The sequence below is a fragment of the Artemia sp. Qi Xiang Cuo genome, chromosome 5, assembly GCF_049724085.1.
Source record: "Artemia sp. Qi Xiang Cuo chromosome 5, ASM4972408v1, whole genome shotgun sequence".
NCBI lineage: Eukaryota > Metazoa > Arthropoda > Branchiopoda > Anostraca > Artemiidae > Artemia > Artemia sp. Qi Xiang Cuo.
Window position 1 is genome coordinate 27462879 of NC_142798.1, and position 19023 is coordinate 27481901.

Here is a 19023-nt window from a genome sequence, read left to right on the forward strand (position 1 = left end):
CCGTATCCAGCAAGACCCCGCTTTGGCTAAGCAGTATCAGGTCGAAATATCCAACAGATTTGAGGTTCTTACGCAATGCGATGATAGTGAAGGTGTGTGGATGGTCTTAAAAGAGAATGTTCTTGCAGCTGCAACTAGGATTGCTGGAATGAAACAGCGTAAGAACAAAGACTTGATCAGCAACGAGTCCCTCACCATTATTGATCGCAGACGGGAAGCCCGCCTTTGCGGTGACATGGCAGCGTATAGGAAACTAAATACGTAGCATAACATCATGCTGCACAAAGGCCGTAAGACCTTTATTGACAAAAAAGCACGCGAGCTCCAAGAGGCCGCAAAAAAAGTACATCGGAGCCACATATAAGATCCTCCGTGAGCTCTCAGGTCAATACACTCAAACTACATCGTATCTTCGTAACGCCAGTGGCGAAAATATTTACGACAAATCCCAGTGCCTTCGCCAGTGGGAGCAACACTTCAAGAAGCTACTGAACTCAGACCCACCTGACCAAATTGACGACGAGATTACTGCTGCGGCTGAGAATGCTACACCTGCCCCGATGGCACTGAATTTACAGCAGAAGAAATTAAAGCAGCAGCACGAAAGCTGAAGAACAACAGAGCGCCTGGAATATGTGGCCTGACATCAGAACTCCTTAAAAAGCGCGAATCATCCATGACCCTCTGGCTACAAATGCTGTTTAATACTGTGTGGCGCTCTGAAATAATACCATCATACCGGAAGACAGGCTTACTTGTGCTAGTCTACAAGAGGAAAGGAAGTAAAGCAGAATGTAATAACTATCGTGGAATAACTCTGCTCTCGGTACCCGGCAAACTCTTTGCCATGCTGCTCCAAGCGGGCAACAAAGTACCTCCATCCCCTTAGTCGCCACCAGCAAGCTGGATTCATGCCGGGTAGGTCCACTACTGAGCAAATCCATGCTATTAGACAGCTGATAGAGAAAACTCTAGAGTATAAAAGGAAAGCATACATTGCCTTTGTTGATTTTTGATCTGCTTTCGACACTGTCGACAGACAGTCACTATGGTTGATCCTTCAATCTGCTGGTGTACCTAAGAAAATTGTCAATCTGTTCAAAGAACTACACAATAAGACCGAAACTGCTGTTCTTGTAAATGGCCAGCTCTCATCAGATTTTCAAATTAGAAATAGTGTTCGGCAAGGCTGCGCTGCTGCTCACGAACTCTTCAACTGTGTCATGGACCATGTTTTCAACAAAACACTGCTGGCGCATCCGTTTGGCATCGATTTTTCTCGAAGAGTTCTGTCAGATGTCGACTTCGCTGACGATGTTGCATTGGTATGTGAAAATCTCAATGATATCAAAACTGCACTGGAAACGCTTGCATCTGTTGCAAGAAAACTTGGTTTAAATGTAAACTGAACCAAGACCAAAATATTACCTGTGGACAAGACACCATGCAGCCCCCTGACAACTATAGAAGTATGTGGCCAAGATCTTATGATAGTCAAGCAGTTCACCTACCTTGGTTCAGTTGTCTGCTCAAAGGAAATGTAGATGCAGAGCTATCAGCAAGGGTGGCAAAGGCGAACGCCGTTTTCGACCACCTACTGGGAACAATATTTCACAAACCCCAGATCAGCCATCTCACGAAAGCTCGCATCTACTCTGCCTCGGTAACAAGTGTCGTGTTGTACTTGTCAGAGATTTGGCCTTTAACGCAGTCGCAGATCATGAAGGTAGATGCTGTCCAGACAAAACACCTCCACAAAATTGAACACGTTAGGTGGCTCGACAGGGTACGGAACATGGATATCCTCTTGTCCTTTAAATTACCACCCCTCTCCGAACAGCCTGAGTCCTGCTCGCTGCGTTGGTACGGTCATCTACTTCGCCTACCCACTGAAACACCTGCCCGAGTTATATTTGACTTCGATCCAACTGCGAACGGCTGGAAGTGCCCCAGAGGTAGACCACGTATGAGATGGGTGGATATCATCTACGATCGACTCACGGCGTGGGGCATTGACCCCAGTGAAGCTCCTACCCTGGCACAAAACAGGCTACTCTGGAGACGACTGACGGCGCTGACGTCTGGTTCCCTCTGCGCTGGCTACGGTGCCGAGCAAGAGCTTTAAGTAAAGTAAGTAAGTAATTTAGCATTTGGATTGTGCCGTTAGATTTTTTTGCAATTGTCTTTGTTTTCTCCCGCCATGAGAGGTCAGAAGAAATCACCACACCAAGTAAAGTTATTTTATGGCTTATTAGCTCGGAAGCGATAGGAGGCTCGAAAGACGGTTGAGTATTCTGAAGAAAAGAAAATGTCGTGACCGAGCATTTGTCTTTATTCACGACCATGTTTAGTTCAGCCGCCTCTGAGGTAACTTGGTCGATGAAACCAGCAGCATTGCTCTTCGAATCCTTATATACGATTTCCGTTAAGGACAAGTCGTCAACGTATTTCCATCTGTCTTCCAGCTCAGCAGCAATTTCATTTATCATGAGGAGGAACCCCAGCGGCTCGATCACAGTTCCTTGTGGAATTCCACAAAAAACTGGCTGAGAAGTGGGAAATTGGTCTTTATGCTTCACAGTTTGCTCTCTATTTGTTAAGAAGCTCTTGATGATTTTAATAATAAAGCTGGGTATATTTTTTTCCTCCATTTTTTCTAAAAGGATTCTGTGATCAACAAGGTCAAATGCTTTTCTGAAATCAATTGCAATTAAATTTATCCATTTTCCAGGTTCATCCAGGTATTTTGAAATAACATCAATTAAATTAACGAGGTAATGAACTGTCGAACACTTAGGGATGTTTCCAAATTGCTTTCGATCAGTTACTTTCAAAAGATATTTTTTCAGCCATGCCGCAACAAAACTTTTGTATATTCTGCTAAAAACTGACGTAACTGTGATCGGCCGGACACCAGAGAAATCATTAGCTTCTCCTTGCTTTGGAATGGGGATAATAAACGCTTTCTTCCATTTCTTTGGAAAATATTCTGTTTTGTTATATTATTGAAAATTATCTGAAGGGGAAATGATAATTCTTTAGCAAATGCTTTAATGAGAGCAACTGGAATTTCAAAAGGGGCAACGGAAGTTCTTTTTAACGAAGAGTTCTTTTTACGGATTATAATTGCCCATGAAATATCAGCAATTAAATTATCATCTGAAGGAGTAGTTAAATTTACTGGAGGATCCTCGGGTGGAAGATAGACTGCACAATTGCACAATTAAGGGGTAAGACTGCACAATTGAAGCAAAATGGACATTTAAATCATTTGCAGTTTTCTCTAGAGGCCCCTCCTTCTTGAAGTCAACTGGTTGAGAACTTTTGCCAGTCAGACTTTTTACTTTACTGAAAAACTGCGACGGCCTGGACTCCAAAAGATGGCCAACTTCATTTTCATAGTAATTTACTTGTGCCTTTTTGATTTTCTATTTTATTTGGTTTGCCAACTGTTTTGCTTGGTTCACTTGACCTTTTCGTATTAGGTGCAATCTATGTTTTATCAGTTGCTTTATTTTTGAATTTACGTATGATTTATCACTAGAACAGAATTTAGTCTTACGTTCGGGAAAGCACTCGTGAAATTTTGAATTTACCTTACTATGGAATTCTTCTGCTTGGGAATCCAAGTCTTTAGCTGAAGAGTCCGCGACCCATTTTTCTCCCGTTATCCAGTCACCGAATTGCAGCAGACCATGGTCAGTGACCGGCCTTGAAGTAACTTCGGTTACTGAATATTTAATTTTTAATTTTTCCAAGGGGTTCCACTGTAACATATAATGATAACTTCCACCAAGTGATGCTAGTTTACTTGGATTCTAGTTATATTCCGAAAGATTTGTCTGGATTACATCCAGAGAAGTATTCCCTTTAGTTGTTGGGAAATCGACTAGAGTTTTAAGGTTAAGTGACCTGGCCAGCGATTTGCTATCGAGCTCGTTAGCATCTCCTAGCATTACTACTCCAAAATATGGGTGAGTTTTCTGGACGTAATCTGTCGATTCCTGCAGCTTCTCCCAAAAAGCTTTTCTTGCTGCAGCTGGCTGACCAGGTGAATAATAGAAAACGCACACTGCTACGGCAGAGAGTGGCCTAGGGAGTCGCTTAGGTTGGCCTTTGACCCAAGTAATTTCATCAAATTTATAATACGTCAGTAATGCCCCAGTCTTAGCTGTTCCCCCTCTAATTCATTACCTGTGATCCTAGAATGTCCTGGAACTAATACCAGTGTAACTCTGTTTATTGCTTCATGGTATTACAACTCATTTTTTGCCTGTTCTGTATATTCTCAAGAGCCCTAAGACATGCTTGGTTATTAGTTGTGATAAATATTTACCTGGTCACATTTTTAGTGGACATATCATTCGATAAAAAGTGAGAGGAGAGTTACCCACCATTCGCCAACCATCAGCACCAAGCGACGCTCAATCCTCAGAGTCGATACTAGGCTAGCAAGAGAACTTCTTTCTCCTGCCTTCGATTGCTCCATAAGGAATGTTTTCATTTGTATTGGTTGGCGCTTCGTATGTCCAGGGAGATCGCTCACTTTGGGCATGGTTTTGGCAGCGATTACTGGCTGCTTATAGCCCCAATTCCAAAGGTGGCTGTGGTGTAATATCTTTCACAAGCATTGATCAAGCTGTATCACTGTTAAGCAGTACATCCGAGTGCACGCTCATCCCTTCCAGCGATAAAGGGTCTGGGATTACACTATTAATGCTACGATTTACGATTTTTTTTTTTCTATACTGCTTATTTACCCTACTAGAAATCCTTCCTACAGCACCCGCTCCGTAGCAGAGAATCAACGCGGTAATTTCCAGGTTTCAATTTTAAGCGAACACCACAACCTCCCCTCTCGTTTTCCCGCCAGTGCTTGTTTATAGCCTACGAAGCTATACGTGAAATGATATGGCAGACTCCTTTTTGGCTAGAAATGGCTGGTCCCTGTACTGTTTGGTGGTCTCGGACACGGACACAATTGAATAATGATGCATGGTGTTGTACCATATTTATTTTGCTTAGGATCCATAACGCCTGTACTTAAAAAAGAAAACCCCGCAACATAACATTCTTATTATATACCAATAACTATTTCCTCTGTTTTTTTGCAAGATTTTTGAAATGTTAATGAAAGGAGGCATTAGGAAGTGTTGCAAGGCACCTCCCCACCAGTTTGGTTTCCAGTCAGGAATGGGATGTGCTCATACATTACATGTTGTAGCAAATGTTACGTTAGATACGAATATTTCTAATCAATTGCTGGTTATTGGTGAATATGACGTACGCCGAGCATATGACTCGGTCATACCTCCACAGATAATATTAGAACTACGGAAAAATGGTGTTGACCAAGCTCTTGTTCGATCTCTTTATGATCTATATGACCAACTAAATTTGTGTCTATGCATTCTTAATGCAAAACCCACTAGGGAAATCCCTGTAAAAAAAGGTATTAAACAGGGTACGATTTCTTCGCCAGAGTTGTTTATTAATAGTATTTCCGAGGCGCAGTCCAAAGTACACTACAAGCTGTATTTTAAGAGGAATAGATGTGACCATAGTTGGATTTGCGGATGACATCTTGAATTTTTCTCGGCAAATAACATCCCTAGAAAGTAATTTTAATATCCTGTCATCTCAGTACGGTGATATTGGCCTTAGTTTTAATGTGTCAAAACCGGAAGTAATGTTGTTTAATTGGAATAAATCTGTTCTACCTCACATTCAACTAGGATCCAAGTCTGTTAAGCCTGTGGAGTCACTAGTATACTTGGGACTGCCCATCAGTGACACACTGTCATCTACCTATTTGCTTGTCATCACACATATAGAGTGTAAAATTAGAAGTGCTTATGGGGCCACAATTTCTTCAAAGAGAAATCTTAATAGGTTTTCACCGGCTAGAATTTATAATGCTGTCGCGCTGCCACATATATTATATATAACACCATTTTGGAAACTTCTGCGCAAAGAAGATAAATTTAAAATCCGTAGAATTTTCTTCAGATATTTGAAGTTTCTGCTGCCAGTTCCACTGAGAACGAGTAAATCGTACCTGATCCGGCGATACGCAGTAACTGATCCAATTTCTGCAGTTAATCAGATGCTTGACAAGTATTGTGCTAAGTTGGATGGTAGCAGCCATCCTTGCCTACCTCTACTCTCGTCACTTGATTGATGGGTATGTGTGTTTTCTTTGTTTGTACCATTAAGTGTATGTTTTTTTTTTTTCTCTTTTTTGCTGTTTTTACATCAATTTCTGTGTTTATGATGGGTGTAAAATAAATTCAATTATATCAACTGTACCCTTTGCCTCAACCTCCACCTGGGATCACTAAACCCTCTGCTACCCTTCGCACTGACATCTACTTTCAGTCCATCCAAGCTCAGCTAGGTATTCCATATAATACCCTGTTTCATGGATAGACACTGGACAGGAGGTCAGTAGCTGGCTGGTAACTGAAATTAGCAGTAGTATTCCCCTATTTGTGGATAGGTATTTACAGGGTATATTGTATATAACTGTAAGTAAGGAGTGACCCGGCTCAATAGTAACCGAAACTCTAAAAAATGGAATTTTGATACCAATAGATACATCAGAAGAATCAGATTTTTATGCTGATTTCAAATATATAAGTTTCAAAAAGTTTAATCTTACGCATCAAAAGTTGAGAAAATATGCATTATTTTCAAAAAAGGAGAAAACACCCCCTTAAAGTCCTAGAACTTTAATTAAAATCACACCATCGGATTCAGCGTATCAGAGAACCCTGCTATAGAGTTTTCAAGCTCCTATCTGCAAAAATGAGGAATTTTGTATTTTTTGCCAGAAGAAAGATCACAGACGCGTGTTTATTTGTTTGTTAGTTTTTTTTCAGGGGTGATCGTATCGATCCATTAGTCCTAGAATATCGTAAGAGGGCTCATTCGAACGGAAATTAAAAGTTCTAGTGTCCTTTTTAAGTGACAAAAAAAATTGGAGGGCAACTTGGCCCCCTCCCACGCTCATTTTTTTCCCGAAGTCACCCAATCAAAATTTTGACATAGCCATTTTGTTCAGAATTGTTGAAAGTCTAATTAATATGTCTTTGAGGATGATATAATCCCCCACTGTTGTCCGGGGAAGGACCGCGAGTTATAAACTTTGTCCATTGTTTACCTATATTATCGGTTGTTGGGAAGTAAAGTATACAGGTGTTTTAAAGAGGAATTTATTTCTAGTCGGGGGTCGGAGTAGGGTTTAGGGCGGCGGATATGGCCATGGAGGAAATTGCCGGGGAGGAAGGGATATTTCCATAAAGGGGGCGTCAGATTTCCCTGCATTATTTTAAAAATGATCGGAAATTAAATAAAAAAAAAAGTTTTTTATCAACTGAAAGTAAGGACCAACATTGAAAATAAAAACGAACAGATATGTTTACGTAGATGAGGGGGTTCGCCCCCTTGTGGTTACCCCGGTCTTTACGCTAAAGTTTTTTTAGTACTTTCAAAAGAGCTATCTATTCTGATAAATCTGCCTTTGTGGTTCAGAGGTTTGTGATTCGAACAAGATTCGAACTTCAGCGTAAAGAGTGACGCATTGACTAGGGAGTGAGCTCCCTAATATACATAATAAAAACATACGAATATAGAAATTCGTTACGTAAGTTAATTCGTAAGTTACGTCAGAACAAAATTTCGAGAAAGCCATTTAGCCAAAAAAAGGAAAACTAATATGCGAATTTTGTTTTAACTATTCATGTATGGTGAGTCAAAATTAAAGCTGCATTAACTCAAAAATGTTCAGAAATTAACTAAAAAAAACAAGGTTTTTCAACTGAAAGTAATGAGCAACATCAATACTTACAACGAACAGAAATTATTCCGTATATGAAAGGGGCTGTTCCCTCTTCAACGCATCGCTCTTTACGCTAAAGTTTGACTCTGTCTCACAACTTTATTTTTTTAAACAATAAATAACTTTAGCGTAAAGAGCGAAGCGTTGAGGAGGAGACAGCCCCTTTCATATACGGAATAATTTCTGTTCGTTTTAAGTTTTAATGTCGCTTCTTACTTTCAGTTAAAAAAAAACTTGTTTTTTTTAGTTAATTCTCACTGGAACCACGTGAAGGTTGCTTCCACTACACATAGGAATTTTGTCTACAAATGTATTAAATTAATTAAATTTCGGTATTTATTGAACCAGATGTCATTTCATTTTTAGTTTGGAATATTTTTTTTCAGTTTTTGGTTCATTTAGTTTTATTTTTGTATAAATTGTTCCTATTGATTTGTAGTGGACAGAGAAAATCCAGCTGCAAGGGCTCGTCATATTGATAACCTCTGGCGGATGGTAGCCTATTGTGACAACCTTACGGATTGCAGACGTTCTATTATGCTTGACTACTTCGGCGAAATATTTGACCGTGAAATATGTCGTGCAAACGCAAGACATGCTTGCGACAATTGTTCTGTTAAGGTAAAAAAAAGAAGGTCTTTTTATTTCTTATGGCAATTTAAACCGAAGGTATATTCATCATAATTTCCAAAATTGTTACTCAGTTGATTTGATTGTATGTCTTTTGCAAAGCGATCTATTAACCACATAATAAATTTAATCCTTTTTATGACAGGCACAAAAGTACACCTGATTTTCTTTCTCGATCTGTAAAGTGCAAATATTTGTATTACATTAATTTATATTATGTTTATTATACTAAAGTCCATTTTATTCAATTAAATTATTAAGTTATACAAAATTATATTAATTGAATTTCATTCTGAGATTACCTTAAACGACCGAGAAAAACTTATTAAGCTTGAAATCTTTCTCTTTTTTTAATTGTAACTAACTTTGTATTTTAGTCAATGACTTTTTGATGGGATAGGCGGGTTTCTTTTTCCCGGGAAGATATACAAACGGTTTCAATTTTTTGGTGTTTTATTTATTTTTCAGTAAAAAAACTTATTTTAAATAATATATATTGTGCTAGTAAAAGGTTCTGAGACCATTTGTCTTATTGGAGAAATCTCTTTGATAGAATCTATCATTATTGTTTTGGATTATTTTTAATCATTCATTTTAATTTTTGTTTAATTGTTTTTTTTTCTCAATGCCTAAAAACTATGTTTTGAATAATATGCCTAGTTTTACGCTTACCAACTATTTTCTAAAACCCTTTGTCTTTATTGGAAATTTCTTCTTAATAGAATTCTTGGACACCTTTCGATTTTTTTTATTATTTAAAATGAAATATTTAATTTTTATTACTTAAAATGAAATATTTAATTTTGATTGATGATTATTTTTTCTGAATGCTCAAAAATACGTTTTAGATAATATGCTTACTGCTATACTAAACAACCTTTTTCGGTACTCCTGTATTATTCAGAACACACTCTAGATCATACTGATATATACTAAAATATGATGAAAATATAATACTTTAGTTTGTATAATAATGACATGATTTGGGCTATATATTTTCACATTGGGGGGAGGGGGGGGGGGGGGTGTAGGGGTAAATTAACCTAACCTGACTTAACCTAATCTGACCCCCACCTCCTAATATGCAAATATATAGCCCAAATTACACAACTACAATGCGTTCTGTCACCGGTTTTCATAGATCTTATATTCAGAGCTTATAAGCAAACTTCTTGAGTGTGTTCTGAATAATACAGGAGTACCCTATTTTCTAAGACCCTTTGTCGTTATTGGTTAACTTTTCTTGATAGTTTTTTGAATACTTTTTGATTATTTTTAATTAATTGTCTAATTTGGATTAAGATTATCTTTCTCAAAAACTAAAAAATATTTTTAAATAATGTGCTTAGTGTCAAATGTGTGCTTAAAGTGCCAATCAGCTGTGACGTTAAGCTTGACGTTAAAATCAACAAATAGCACAAATAATTTCTAGATGAAGCCTTTTTAATAATAGGTGTGACTATGGTAATGCGTGGGCATTAGAAATTGGGGATTAGAAAAAAGGGAAAACAACAGCAATAAGAATGCAAGGATATCACACAACTCAAATGCTTAAACTACGCAATTACGTGAAAGTCCATAACGTTTTCACAAAGCTTGCAAATTGTATCAGCCAAAATGGTCCATTTTCGAACTCCATCCATAGTCCAAAATGGACTATGTGTCAAGTATGGTTGAATTTTCGCTGATTGACAGGGTTACTCACCATGTCGACAAAACTTACTAGCTCGGCAGACAAAAAAAATGCAAGACGAAAAACAGTTCTGTATTAGGATTATTTTTTTTTTGGTTTCATTAATGCTAAACTGAGAAAGATGCAATTTTCCAAAAAAAAAAAAACCTAGAAGAATGCACTGACATGACGAACTAAATGTGTAACATCTTCAAACAAACTCTAAAATGATGTAGATGGCATCAATTTTTTTTTAGAAAATGTCACATTTGACGTGTAAGCTGTTTTGGGTGGTGATATAATGTTTTAATTAATCACTTTAAAGATAATGATCCTCTTTGGGCTGCTTACTTATATTTGTTTGTGCAGATTATCATATTGTTGTGTTTTCTGTGAGTTGGATGCCTAACACTCATCCCTAAAGAGAAAAGCACAGTGATACTCATTGTCAAACCAATTACTGCGACTAAACGCGTATGGAATTTTTTGTTTAGGCTTTTTTAGTCAAGAGCTGGGAAAACCCTCCTAAGCTATGTAAGCTGCGTCATCGATTTTTGTTTAAATGGAGGGTTTTTTCAACAGATACAATTACTTTTGTAGCCAACATGCTATACTAAGGCAGATTGCATAGCAAATGACTGATACCTACTCGATATGGTGAGGTTGTATCCACAAGTACTCTATTGAGCACTTGTGGATTAGTTTTCCGAGACACTTTACCTTCATCTCGAGTGGTCCTTCGAGGAGGCTATCCCTGAAATGCCCTCTGCTGATTCCTTCAAAGAAAAGTTCTAAAGACACACTTTAAGGGAGGAAAGCCCGACAACAGGTTGAATAGCCGCTTATCAAGCCCTAAGTTTCTAATGGGCTGGTGCTAGGAATGATGTCATAAAAATAACTCTTAAATAAGAAAAACGCTAAATTCAAATTTAGGTTGGAAATTAATGATTTGAATTTGCATCGGATTTACTGAGGAACTACTATAGCCTTTCCATATATTGCCAAATACTATTATGTGACCATAATTCGTTATCTCTTCTTTGTTTTATGCAATATTTGTTTTCCTTTTTCACTCTAATTCCTTATTTTGTGTTTAATGGGTATGTCTGCATGGCTTTGATGTTATCATCAGCTGTGTGGGGTATATACCCTCAAGATGGGTAATTATCTATTCTATATGGTCATCTTTAAGATAGCGACATATCAGTCATATTAGCGATGCCTCAAATTTTGCCAAAAAAGGTTAAACTCATTTTCCTTTCTTTTACCTTAAATTACCTTAAATCACAGCTTGGAGTGAAATAAGGACTTTCGATCCTGTTGAATCACTCCTTGTGATGACTGTTGTAGTTGGTTAAGTTCTGGTGGAAGATTCTGGTGCTTCCCAGTCAGATTCTGGTGCTTCCCAGTCAGATTCTGGTGCTTCCCAGTCAATTCTGGTGCTTCCCAGTTTTGCTCCTCTTTGAAATAAATGTTTATAACTTTTCGATTACCTGATTCGATTTTAGTAATAATTAAGGTAACGCAAGGAATTCATTAATTTGCTGAGAGAGTTGTTTAATTCAAATTTGGCTCTTAAAGAAACTACTAATTTTATAATGAAAAAATACGTAAGATTTTTCTCTTTTATTTATGTTTTACCATGGGTAATTTCCTTTTTTTCATTTAGGAGGAATTTATTGTTAAAGATGTAACGGAAGACTGCAAGCTTATAGTGAAGGCAATTGATGAAGTTTGTGGAAATAGAAGAAGTAATTTTACACTGCTTCATTTTGTTGAAGTCTTTAAAGGCAGTGAAGCCAAGAAGGTTGTAGAATGGGGTATGCAAATAATTTTTGTTTACAACAAAAGCTCTCTCATTTCATGGTAGGATGATCAAGAATATCGATAAAAATTTATTTGGTTTTGGTAGAGGGTCGGGAGGATAGGGGATCAGTTTCGTGAAGCCCTCGAAGAATAGACAAATTACGCAAAAATATAATAACTTGCAAGATACATTGTAAAAATCTGGACTTTTGGGCCTTTCGCCCTCTCTTCCCCCATGCCTCAGTGAAATTTTGTGGGAAAGGGGTAACTATCTAACCATAGGAAGACCGAAACTGCGTTTGGAGCTCTTTATATATTTTCAGAGGGGGAGGTGGGAAGTTAAAACCTAAATAGTTATAGCTTTATATATGCCTTAGGGTAGTGAGTATCTTTTCTTGTATTATTTTCAGTTTCTTTTCAAAAGTTCTCTAATCTCAAGTCAAATTTATATTGTAATAATTAACCGATCATTTGAATTATGAGTTCAGTTTTATTCATTTAACCTCTGAAGGTGTGCAACCCTAGTCACTAAGTAATCTAAGTTAAGTCACTAAGCCTTTGAGAGGCTAAGTTTCAAAGGTTATTCCTCAAGACATGGCTTATTCTGGTATTAAAACCTTATTTCATCCATTTCTTCAAAGAAAAGATCCAATCAATCAATCAATCAATTTATTCATAACAAAGGGAAATATTTTACGAGCACTGCTAAGGGTTATTTGACCCAAGAAGCTTAGTGTGTTGGGTGCCTAACTATACAAAGACAGAAAACCACAAATACACTAAACTACAGAATATCCCCCCGCTCCCTAGAAAAAAAACCTTTAGTATTTCGAGCTCAAACTGTTCGACGCTCTTCAATAGCTAGCAAAGCAGAAGTTTGAAACAATATATACTCTTTTCATCAACATTTCTCAAAAGGAAACCCATGTTAGACTCATTTGAAATATCCTATGTTATGCTTATGAATTTTAAAGGTTTCTAACTACTGTTATCAAACAGTTCGTGGTAACGAACTGTAAGTAAGGAGCGACCCGGCTCAATGGTAACCGAAACTCTAGAAAACGGGTTATTGATATTAATAGATATATCAAAAGAATCAAATTTCAATGCTGATTTCAAATAGATAAATTTCATCTAGTTTAGGGCTACCCGTTAACAGGTGCGAACATGAAAAAATTTGGTTGATTTTCAAAAATAGCGGGAAAGACCCCCTAAAAACTATTGAACCTTAATGAAAATCACACCATCATATTCAGCGTATCAGAAAACCCTATTGTAGAAGTTTCAAGCTCCTATCTACAAAAATGTGGAATTTTCCATTTTTTGCCAGAAGAAAGATCACGGATGCGTGTTTATTTGTTTTTTTTGTTTTTTTTTTTGTTTTTTTCCAGGGGTGATCGTATCGACCCACTGGGCCTAGAATATCGTGGGAGGGCTCATTGGAATGGAAATAAAAGTTCTAATGCCCTTTTTAAATGACAAAAAAAATGGAGGGCAAGTAGGCCCCCTCCCGCGCTCATTTTTTCCCAAAGTCAACCGATCAAAATTTTGAGATAGCCATTTTTTTCAGCATGGTCTAAAATATGATAACTATGTCTTTTAGGATGACTTGATCCCCCGAAGTTCCCAGAGGGAGGGCTAAAAGTTATGAACTTTACCCAATGTTAACATATAGTATTGTTTATTGGGAAGTATACAGAAGTTTTCAGGAGGTTCTTTTTCTGGTAGTGGGAGGGAAGGGTGGGTCGGTGGTTATGTTGGAGGATCTGTTCATGAAGGAAGTTTTCATGGGGGAAGGGAAATTGCCATGAAGGGGGCGCCGGACTTGCCAGCATTATTTATTGGTTATTGGGAAGTATACAACCATTTTCAGGAAGGATTTTTTCTGGAGGGGGGGGGCTAGAGGAGGGGGTTACTTGGAGAATATGTCCATGGAGGTTGTTTCTTTCGGGTAAGGGACAGGCTTAGGACAGCGGTGCCAGATTTCCAAGCATTATTTAAAAAATAATCAGAAATTAAGTTAAAAAAAACCAGTTTTTTGAGCTGAAATTTAAGAAGGAATATTAGAACTTAAAAAGAACATAAATTATAACGCATGTGTGGGAGTTCTACCCCACCGCAAAAACGTGCACGGTAAGCAAAAGTTTTTTTTTAGTGCTTTCAAAATAGATCTCTCTTCTAATTAAACGGCCTTTGTGATTCAGGGGTTTGTGAATCAAAATTTTTTTTTAACTTTTAACGTAAAGAGCGTGGTATTGACTAAGGGGAGAACCCCTTCATATACGTAATAACATATACGTAATAAAAAAAACAATAAAAAAACAAGCGATACGGCTCAATAGTAATCGAAACTTTTAAAAACGGAATTTTGATGTCAATAAATGTATCAAAAGAATGTGTTTATAATGCTGATCCTAAATATATAAATTTTATTAAGTTTAGTATTACTCATCAAAGGCTACGAGCCTGAGAATATTTACTCGATTTTTTAAAGAGGGGGGAAACATCCCCTACAAGTGAAAGAATTTTAATGAAAATCACACCGTCAGATTCAGCGTATCAGAAAACCCTATTTCATAGGTTTCAAGCTCATATCCGCAAAAATCTGCAACTTTGTATTCTTTGCCAGAAGAAAAATACACGAATATAGAAGTTAGTTACGTAAGTTAATTTGTAAAGACATTCATTTAGCAAAAGAAAAGTAAAATTTTTATGCAAATAAAAGCTGCATTAACTAAAAAACGATCAGAAATTATATTAAAAAAAACAAGTTTTTTTAACTGACAGTGAGGAGCGACATTAAAATTAAAAACGAATAAAAATTGTTCTGTATATAAAAGGGAATGTCCCCTCCTTAACACCATGCTCTTTACGCTAAATTTTTACTCCTTCTCACAAATCTATTTTTTAAAACAATAAAAAACTTTAGTGCAAAGAGCGAGGCGTTGAGGAGGGGACAGCCCCTTTCATATACGGAATAATTTCTGTTCGTTTTAAGTTTTAATGTCGCTCCTTACTTTCAGTTTAAAAAACTTGTTTTTTTTATTTTTATTAACATAAGACGATATGTATTTAGGAAGAAATATTTTCAAAAGAGCTGCACTCAGCTCTTGTTTTGCTGAGCAAAGAAAAGAGTAAAGGGCTAGGCACACGTAGCTGATTTCGGGAACCGATTTCGGCAAGGGTGTATTCCACGTTGAGTGATTATAATGAAGCTAAGAGGCGGGGCTTAGTGAAGTTTTTCGGTGATTAATCATCATTAATTATGATTAATTTACGATAATCATTAAATACGATTTATTACATGCCTAAAGCCCTTGTACATTCCTTGTCTAGAACGTAATTAATGATGATTAATCACCGATAAACGTCACTAAGCCCCGCCTCTTAGCATCATTAATTAGAATCACCCGACGTGGAATACACCCTTGCTAAAATCGATTCCCGAAATCAACTACGTGTGCCTAGCCCTTAAGGAAATTTTGTTTGTATGGGACGAGTATTGATTTTTTTTTTTTTTTTTGCTTTATCCGCCAGATGAGGGAAATTAGATTTGGGTGAAATTTGCACTTACATTGGCGTTGAACTATAGATAAAGAAAAGGGTATGGTTACCGGCTTATTCTGAATTGCATAATTTATCCAAGTCTGAACTATTACAAACTATTCCAAAGACAAGCGTCTTTCCATAACGGAAAAAATGGATTTGAGTCAAGGTGTAGAGAGTGGACAAATAAAAAAAAAGATTTTGCCAATACGTTCTGCATTCTACCATCAACATCGTAGATTATTTGAAAAACAAAGGATCGGCCGATAGAAAGTTCCTTGTCTTGCCCTGTTTTGAGGGATCTTTGCTTAAGTGAAGAAACCTTTAAATTTCCTATTTTTTCAAAATTTTTGTTTGCTGTGTTTATAATATTGTCACTAATTTGTTTTCGTTTCTGAAACACAGGACATAACAAGCTACCTCTTCACGGGAAGGGGAAGAAGTGGGAAAGAGGTGAGATTGAAAGACTTTTTCGCAGACTTTTGATGGATGAATATATCAGAGAAGAACTGATTGTAACCCATGAAGATATTCCCAGTGCCTATCTCCGCCCTGGAAAAAATGCACCTTTATTGCTTCAGGGAAAACGAAAGGTATTTAATCCCTTCCTTCTTACCACTTTTCACTCCTGTTCGATTGCCCGTTACCACTTTTGCTAAAAGGTAAGACAATGAGATTTTTTTTTTACTCTTGTTGTCTTGCCTTTTTGGCAGCACCAAAAGTTCTAATTTACGAAAACATTGGAGGGGGATAAGGATTTTTTTAGCTTTTATTTTAATGAAGACACAAAAAACTGTATTTTTAATTATCTAGGCGACAATTTTATTGTTTTTTTATACTCTAAATGAAAATGCTCCATTTTTTTTTCGAATCTTATTATTACATACCTAGCTCACATCAAAATGGCGTCTTTGTAGATATAGCATGTATGTTGCATATAATTAATGAAAAAAAAACTTAATTTGTACGATTTTTTTAGCTTTCTTTATATGCCATCTACAACTTGGAGGCACCCAGTTTAAGATTAGTTTTGTCCCAAAAATATGTGAAAACAAAGAAAAAATGTCCCTAAAGGAGACTCTAAAGTCTTGGATCACCTGTTTTCTACCCTTCATTTTAGATGAAACTTGTTTAGTGTGAAAAATGAGACTAATTGCTGTAGACAGCAAATCCACGAATTTAAGTAATAAGTTTATTGTTCATTATTATCATTCAGGGCCGTATCCAGGATTTTTTTGACGGGGGAGGGAGGGTTTAAAAAGATTTTTTTTGGGGGGGGGGTACAAAATAAAACTTAAAAACGCATAAAAAATTTGTTCATATTCATTTTTTTTACGTTTTTTACGAGTCGAACAAAAATTTCGGACCCCCCCCCCCCCCCCCCTGGATACGGCCTTCTTATCATTTATTTACTTTTCTTATTCCTTTATAGCCCATTCAGACGCATGGGGAAACGCTCAAAATCCGAAACCGTTCGGTTCTGGGGCTAGGAATTTTTTTTTAGTTTCCCTATGGTAACAATCGGTTTTTCGTGTGTCGTTGAGGAAAATGAGCAAGCATTTTTGAAAGTGGAAAACATGTCAATTATTAAGCATGTGAAAATTCGAGATTTGGTGGATCTTTTTCATAACCTCGGGTTTTTTGATCAGGTCTGAATCTGATGGCATGTTTTAAATTTTTTCGCCAAATTTTGGCCATAGAAATCGCGCACAAGTACATGTTATCTGGGCTTTTCAGAAAAATCTTGCATTTATCCTTTGAACACTTTTCCTTTCTTAGCGATTTGCTTTTTCTCATCAGTTTCCCTATGCATCTGAACGGGCTATTAACTGGCTAATTGTTTTGTTACACTATGTTATAATGGGTATTCTAATATTTTAGGTATGTAATTTCCATTTTTGTTCCAACGAAAGCTTTAGACTGTTACCGTTGAATCTTCACCCAGGTGTCCATGTATTGCTGGAATCAGTAAGTTTTTATTAAGAAGAATCTACAAGATTTAATGAAAGTGCGATTCGGCAATATATATATATATATATACACACATATATATATATATATATATATATATATATATATATATATATATATATATATATATATATATATATATATATATATATATATATATATATATATATATATATATATATATATTCTCTTCATGTGAAAAATAGGAACAACATTTTTATTGAAATTTACGAAAATCTAAGATTAAAAAGAAAAATAATTGAGATTTTTGCAAAATTTCTTTTTGAAATGAATACTTGTCTCTTTCGATTTTATTTCTGATTTTGAAACTTGATTCTACACGTCCTAATTTACGCTTAATTATTTGATAATTAATATTTGTTGATAATTAATTAATTGATAATTAATTATCTTATAGTGTTTTAATCTTCGTTTACTACTTTAGTAGTCTTCCAGTTAAGCCAGTTGAATTGATTGTGAATTAAGTAACTAATTTTTTTTTTTTGGGGGGGGGGTAATTTGATCGTAAAAAAGTGACGATTTAAATAAAAATTGAGAGGTATAGAGCCAAGTTTAAGATTTGGACGGAGAGTGGGTGCCAATTTCTTTGAATAGTCAGCATTTATTTATTATTTGGCGACTTGTACTAAAAAAATAAAAAAAACTCCACATATAAATAAAGTGAAACTTCAAAAACAAGAAAGTAAAAAAATAGTCTAAATTATCATATAACATTCTGTTAAATTTTTTCACAGACAATTCTTGTTGTGGAAAATTTTAATTTCAGCCAATAAAAGTTTTTTTTTAACAGTATTTGTCTGTTTAAATGGAATTTTTACTGTTTAATAGCACCAACCTTTTCAGATTGAATTTTCGGTGAGGCAGAGTACCAAATCTCTTAGCAACAAAGTACAGAATACTACCCCTCTTGCAACCAATGATGAGCTGAAGAACTTGGAAATAAGTTGCTACAACGAACTCACAGATGCTACCAAAGCTATTGGAGATTCACTTAAAGTATCTTATACTTCCATTTTTAATATTCAAGTAAGTTTTTTTTTATAATAAATATTCTTTACTGTCGCTCCTAGTGTAGAGCGTGTGCCCCATTTTATTTTTTTATTTTTTTAATTTACCTATTTTAGAAATTATCTTTTTGTAGTTATGTTTGTCTTTGGAATGTGTATTTTTTTATGTTTCTATTTATTTCATTGTTAATAATAAAAAAAACTTCCAATTTTTGTTGTTATGATCTACCCTTCTCAGTACTATGTATTTTAGTTGTTTGTTGTTTTGTGTCTTAGGAATGCGCTAAAACTTTTTTATATGTCTTGTAATTCTATTTTTAATTTTCGGTACGTTTTTAAATTAATTAACATCCTACACTACTGTTCTAAGGGTATACCATGCACCTAAAAATTTTAGGAATTTGCTAGTAATTTTATCATTATTCTATTTGTAATTCTGTTTTTAATTTTCAAGTAAATTTTTGAATTAATCAGTAACCTACACTGCCACTCTAAGGTGAACCGGGTGTCTCAATTTCTATTGTTTTTAT

General features: G+C 36.0%; 1 protein-coding gene across 3 annotated transcripts in view; it reads left to right on the top strand.

The window, feature by feature from the left end:
* Positions 1 to 19023, top strand: part of LOC148951989 (recQ-like DNA helicase blm-1) — a 117165-nt gene that overhangs the window by 78649 nt on the left and 19493 nt on the right. For all 3 annotated transcript variants that reach the window (XM_089089459.1, XM_089089458.1, XM_089089460.1), the window contains exons 11-14: positions 8280 to 8461; positions 11812 to 11962; positions 15900 to 16087; positions 18330 to 18512. In XM_089089459.1, coding sequence (XP_088945585.1) covers positions 8280 to 8461; positions 11812 to 11962; positions 15900 to 16087; positions 18330 to 18512 — 704 coding nt within the window. The remainder of the gene's footprint in view (positions 1 to 8279; positions 8462 to 11811; positions 11963 to 15899; positions 16088 to 18329; positions 18513 to 19023) is intronic.